This window comes from Eimeria acervulina, genomic scaffold (assembly GCF_000499425.1).
Source record: "Eimeria acervulina Houghton genomic scaffold, Eah_scaff1585, whole genome shotgun sequence".
NCBI lineage: Eukaryota > Apicomplexa > Conoidasida > Eucoccidiorida > Eimeriidae > Eimeria > Eimeria acervulina.
This window is the reverse complement of record NW_013549086.1, coordinates 1-6,490: the sequence shown is the minus strand read 5'-3', so window position 1 is coordinate 6,490 and position 6,490 is coordinate 1. Positions and strand designations below refer to the sequence as shown.

Sequence of the window (6,490 nt, the reverse complement as noted above, 5' to 3'; positions counted from 1 at the left end):
TGCTCCAAACCCATTGGAATCTGCGAAGGACACCACAGGCGGGACTGTGAGAAAAGGAATAAGCTAAGCACCTACCTGGAGAGAACGGAACTTTTCTGGGTTCTATGTGAGGCTGCCTTGATGCATAATGGGCATGCCAACACTGACGGCAGCAAACAAGGCAAGAAGGCAAGCTTCTTCGCTCCTCACCTCTGTCGCTCCGACCTGTCCAGCTGACACCATGAAGACGTAAGACCAAAGCCACAGCCCTACCCAGACAATGGTGGCTGCAATGCACACAACACACTCTCGACAAGTATGGTGGTTGGATTGACATGAAAAGGATGAAACTGAGGCAAAATTAACAGCAGGGACTCTATGGGCTCATTCGTTCCATGCGCTACCCAATACATCCTGTAGAATGCTGCATGATATTTTCTCTTGGAGAAAAAGCCGACCTCTCGACAAAGGGCTTACCGGCGGAAAAGAAGAGGGGAGTGAGGAACACTTGCTGCATGTCTCCAAGAGCCTGCGATGTACACTCCATCACGCGCAGGGCAGTTACAACAGCACGACGAGCCACGACGAGAGCCGCCAGAAGAAAACAGCCAACGGCTAGCAGCGCAAACCCCACCTGAAATCACAAGTCAAGTGGAAGAGGGGAAAAAATGAAATGACTAATAGACGAACGAGGCAACAACGCAGAAAGAACAGCCGAAGTAGATATGCTTCTACATACGTCTCGAGAGGGAAAGCATGGATGACAGAACAGCGGTGATGGCTCGTGCGGCCGAAGCTATAGATGGACAAGGTTGCTTACAAACATGGCTAGTGCGTAATCAAGAGAGTAGAAGTTGCCTTTGTCTTGGTCGAGTACACCAGAGAAACCATTCTTTATGAGGGATCCCCCTGCCAAGAAAGCCAAGCCAATGCTCCCAGCAGCTGCAACGCCGAACAGGAGTCCTGGAGCGAGTCTGATGGAGGCAGAGAAGGCGAGGGAAACGAAAACAGCGAGGAACAAGTATCCAAAGACACAGCCCCAGGAGTTGACAAAGGAGCCAACGGCAAACTGGAGCTGACGGGAGGTGTTGTTCAAAGCTGGAACGAGCTGCGAGCGAAGCGAAGGATCGAGAGGAATGCAGTATGCGTCTGCCATGAGGGTAGCTGCGTAGGCAGGCGAAAGCAGCAGATACTCTGCTGTAATTGCGGAAGTTCTGGCCGCATCGATGCTGGTTTCCCTTATGGGTGTTGGGATTGTCAGCCCATTCTCCACGTCCTCCTCAGTGGGGCACTTGGCCACACACCGCCCGTCGTTTATCATGATGGAGGCGAAGGACTCTCGAGGATCGAGGGGAAAGTACAAATACGGCAGGTCCCGAACCTCAGGATCTACTCCGCACGTCTTCCCTTGGTAGTTCATTCCTTTGTAGAGCCGCGACGGGCTTCCCTCAGTGAAGGCCAGCACCACAAAAAACAAGCAGAAGAGCATGAACGCAGAGAAGAAAGCAAGCCAGTTTTGGTCCGTCACCCGACGCTTCGGCTCTGTTTCGGCGCTCCCCATTGCTACCGTCGACGCAGGATCAGCTCCCCCGCATCTCGTCTCTTGCATGACAGAGCCTGGACAAAAAAGCGACCACACACTTCAACTCAGACGCATTGACCGCCGCATATAATACTCTGCACCTGTTCAAAGAACCTGAGGGAGCGTTGATGAGTCGGTCCAGGCAAGTAATGGGAGCATTGACAGATACACGGCATGCAACTACTGGCAACATACCTGGGAGCTGAGAGGGGCCATCCTGCGGGTGGTAAGATGCAGCCATCGGGTAGCCCTGCGGAGCCATTCCAAAGGGTGTAGAGGAGTATTCGTTTGGCGATCCCGTCGCTTGCATTTTGCGGCTGCACGTACACGCAAGTAGACGGACAGCTCTAACTAAACTCAAGTCTCGCCGCCGGCGCCATCCACCAGCCCTTCAATTCGAATGCCTTTACCAGGCGACCCAGGGGAACTGTGGGGCTAGCTCAAGGTTTCAAGAGCTCTAACTGCCCCTAGTCGCAACGAGAAACGGGTGTAGGGTGGAGCGCATGTGCGACTGTTCCAGAGATGAACCAGAGGAGCCGGACTACCAGTGCAACTCTTTTTATCCTCCACGTCGGTTGGCTAGGCAACTAATCAGACTGATGCAAGACTATGGATTAGATATGGTATGTAACTAGGCTGTTTTGACGCAACAAGCTTGGTCTGTTCTTGCACTTGGCATTCAACTCGAGGGCCCCCCGTCTTGATCCCCTGAAATGTGCCCCAAGCCTTCCCCAATATTACCTGCAATTCCTTTTTATTGCAGATGTGGAACGAAGGTCAACCGAGATGATGCTCCAGAGGAGTTTGGAGTTATCGTTGCCCTCGATAACCCAGCAAAAGTCGTCGGCGGTGGCTGTCGGCCGCGCCTTCCAACGTGCGGCGCCCTCGAGCACCGGAGGGAAAAAATATCGAAATTGTCCGCTACTCCGCTGCGTAAATATCTAGATTTAGAAACGGCAAAATCAATAAGGCTTCATTTCACTTCACGGACGGCCGGGAGTTCCGGTAGCCGCCAGCGAGGACTGGTCGCCTCACGGCCGCTAGCCCATGCACAGCAGTCCACAACATGCTGCTACGGAGGCAAAAATTGCTGGTATGTTTTAGAAGAAAACGGAGTCTCATGAGCATTTCAGGAAGTTTTTCACCTTTTGCCCCCTGTGTGGCACAAAACAGGCTTTCATTAGCCCTTTAACGCTGCGTGGTCCTGTTCATCTCAAGCGGCCGCAGCCGTGCTGTGCGGAGGTTGAAACACTGCTGTAAAGCTCGAGGGTTGCAGCTCCGTCTTTTTTAATATTTCTGTGCGTTTCTAAGTGCAGCTGTGAACTCATGAGCTTTTAAGGTTTTCCAAGCTGAATGCCTACGCTTGGCTCCTCAGCTTCCTCAGACTGCGGCCTTTCGGGTGTTGCGAGATACGGTGTTCCTGTTTGTTCCCGAACTCATATATAATAAAGCTCAAATGGTTACAAAATGGCTAGTCTGATTTGGCGGGGGAGCGACGACTGCATTAGTTGCTGTTTCTTCCTCGGAGACCTTGGACACTTGGTTAGACACCTAGTCAAGCTTACCTTCTTGAATCTTACGGTTTAGATCATAAGGTATCACTTTGTTCGTTTAATTAGATCTGTGGAACCAGCTGCGTTGTCCGTCAACGAATGATGAATTGCGCGGAATGTAGTTCGCAGGAACTGTGTACGAGCTGACAAGTGTTTCAGATACCCACTATTGGCAGAGTATGTACTACTGCCCCCCATGCTACCTCCCCAAACAGAATACGCCTTCGTGCACAACGCTTTGGCGCACGGAGGGGAGTAGAAGAGGTCGTGAGAGACACCAGAGTCCCAGAGGAGGAGAAAGAAGGGCAAAATGATACGGAAAGTGCATCAGGAAGGCGGCATATGACAAAAAGCTGCTCAGATTTGCTGTTGCTGCTGCCAACTGCTTCTCGCTGTGGCAATTCTGTACCATGGGCTGGCTGCGGTGCAGGGGCGCGGTTCCATGCACCAGGGGTGAAAAGTCCGTCTTGATGGGGCATCCCAATCAGAACAAAAATGTGTTCTGAGCCGCCTCCCACGCGGATCATCAACGCTCGCGTGAGGCGGGGGAACCGGCCGGCCGCAAAAGGAGGCCCATCCCCCAGTAGTGAAGAAAATGAAAATGTCGGGTGTTGCGCCGAGCTAGCTCTTGGTAGAGGGGAAGGGTGTAGATCACACCGGGAGAGCAGCCAGTACGCGAGCACACAGGTGTAGCGATATGGGTCGCTCTATCTGCTTGAGAAGAGTGTCATAAAAAGGCTACACGAAGCCCAACTTCGCATTAAGCTTGGCGATCCCATGCTAGCAGTTGCCTCAGCCGAGTAAAGCATCGCGCGTGGATGCTCCTGAGGAATCCATTCGCGCAGGCGACCCTTGGAAACCCGCTCGCTTCGCCGGTGCTAGCTTTTTTACACGCGTGCCCACGATCTCCTCTTCCTCCAGCTACTTCCCTGCAAAGGTGGTCCGCGGGGGACATGCACTGGTCGATAGTGCGCCCCGTCACGAATTCGTCGCCGAAGGAATTAGCTCATTTTGGGTCCCTGTCATTTATGCTGCTTTCTGGGAAACGAGGGAGCTTCCTGAAGTAGGTACTAAATAAGGGATGAATTGGGCAAATCTGCTGAGCAGATAATGCCACAAGCTCTGACTACTGGTAAAGCCACGAAAAAATTTTCTGAAATTTGACGGCAAATCCTTCCAGTAGTCGAAGGGCTCAACAATAGTCCGGGCTCCGACGTTATTACTGCTGGAATCCTCGAGAAGTGAGAAGATACTAGGCTGCTATGAGGCCCATCTTAGACCACGGAATAGAGCGTGTCACCGTCTCTGCCGTTGCGGTGACCCCCACCTTGGTGCGCTCAAGCATGACTATGCATTTTGCGCGGAATGTTTTGCGCAAATCGATGCTTGAACGTATAATCGGCGGAGTCTACGCCTCGTGTGGTGCCACGAGAAATCATCGTCAATGCAGCAGCGTCTGACCCATCTTTCATTTCAAATCTTGGCAAGAAGTACAGTGGCTAAACTGTCCACGGAGTCAGGAGAACGCATTAGCCACGGGAATGATCGCAGATATGCACCGTTGCGGATCACTGCACTCGACCTGTAGATTGTCGAGAGAGTGCTTCATCGACCACGTTGGCCATGACACATTTGACAGTGAAGTCATTCTGTGTGAGCCCGTAGAGCCTAAGAACTCTTTCAGCCACGGAGAGTTGTAAATTCTTCATCAGATGCGTCACGAATTGCTGGTTGGTTTGGACAGTGAAATGTGTGCAATATTCACAAGTGTGGACACGTTTCTAGTGCCCTCCAGATGGCGTACGGTTCCCTCTTATGCATCGGGTGCTTCTGCTCTCGTTCCGTGAAGCAGCATCCAGAACCAGGCGATTAATTAATGTTTTTTAGAGCCGTCATCATTCTCTTACACCGACCGTTGTGTGACTATCAGCGGCGGCTAAGAAGAGGAGGCTCTCGGAAACAAGGGTCGCATGCTCTGGAGACTATTTCGGTCATCTTCCGAGACTGCTGTAGGCTCCTTGCTTGGTATCTATCCAAATAAGTTGTTATTCCTCCTCTACCTCCGACTTTCGCGCGAATGAGATGAAACAAAAAGCACTAAGCTGAACAACCGTCGGCTGCTTATCATGGATGAATGCCAAGACATTATTGCCGATCGGCTATACCTTATCATTAAGGCCTTCGCAATGCTCGCCGAAATCGAGGGTACAAATGAGAATTACACCATTTTCTACAAACAATTCGCCAAGGAACCTTAATTCGACATCCATGGAGATACCGCCAACTGAGCGAAGACGGCGAAATTGCTGCGTTTCCATAGCAGCAAGCGCTATAACGCGGCAGGAACTCTTACGTTGGTCCGCTCGTTTCTTGGTGGGCGACCAGGCACGTGGGGGCTGGTGCTGGTTGTCGGAGGTAGTGGCGTAAATGCACCATGGGCTGTGTAAGCTTTGTACGTGTATTTTGAGGTTTTACGTGGCATGCTGGCCACTGAGGGCCACGTGGGTGTTCAGCCGTTGCCTGTAGTGTTAATGCATGCATCAGTGGGGAATTGGCCATACGCTCACGTGACTTTGCTCTCCACCAGGCGTTGCAACGCTTGGTTGCAAATCATGACAGACTACATATCACTACCACACCTTTTGCTGCTCTGCCTGCTTCGCCGACGACGTTGCAAGGAATTACAGATTACACATCGTACTGGAGGTACCCTGCGTTCCCTAAGAACTCTTCAAGTTCTACAGAAAGTGGCCATACTGCAGCTGACGATTAATGTGAAGGACTTTCGTTGTAGATGCTGTTAATAGCTGCAACAAACCTTGCTGCAACTCTTGCTGCAACTCTGCCCACAGTCGGCCCACGTACAAATCCCCCGTCCCTACGCGTGTACTTCCACTGTAAACAACAGTACTGGCTCAGCAGTAGCCAGACTGCAAGAACGAACAGATAAGTGCGAACTTCAGATAGAACAACATACTGCATATACGCCAAGGTCAAGCCAGCTACAAACGAGCCGAGCAGTACCCCAGAACTCCCACCGTCCGTGCTACAATCATCTCTGCAACAATCTGTTGTACCTTGCTTGATAATCGTACAAGAAAAAGGGACATCGAAGAGCGCAAAATGCTACAAACCACACACAAACTTAGGTCCAGTGCGCACTACACTTCAATGGTGCACGTAAGGCAGCAGTGCAGGGCATGTCTAGACAGTGGCAGTAGCTTGTGTGACACATTAATTGCATTTATGCACTTAATGCGTTCGTTAGCCTCTCCCACAAGCTTTTTTGCTGCTGACTGAACACACGATGCAAATGAAGGCAGCAAGTGTGGGGGAGTCAGAGGTGTGAGGGCTTTGGGGCGTGTGCACTGGCTGG

At 51.6% G+C, this 6,490-nt stretch overlaps 1 protein-coding gene across 1 annotated transcript; it reads right to left on the bottom strand.

Moving 5' to 3' along the window:
* Nucleotides 1–102: 102 nt before the first annotated feature.
* On the bottom strand, nucleotides 103–1,871 carry EAH_00061330 (hypothetical protein, conserved; the record flags this gene model as incomplete). Its single annotated transcript, XM_013393364.1, has 4 exons — nucleotides 103–212; nucleotides 457–613; nucleotides 800–1,596; nucleotides 1,757–1,871. The coding sequence occupies 4 exons, from the start codon at nucleotides 1,869–1,871 to the stop codon at nucleotides 103–105; spliced, it is 1,179 nt and encodes a 392-aa protein (XP_013248818.1).
* Nucleotides 1,872–6,490: the final 4,619 nt, after the last annotated feature.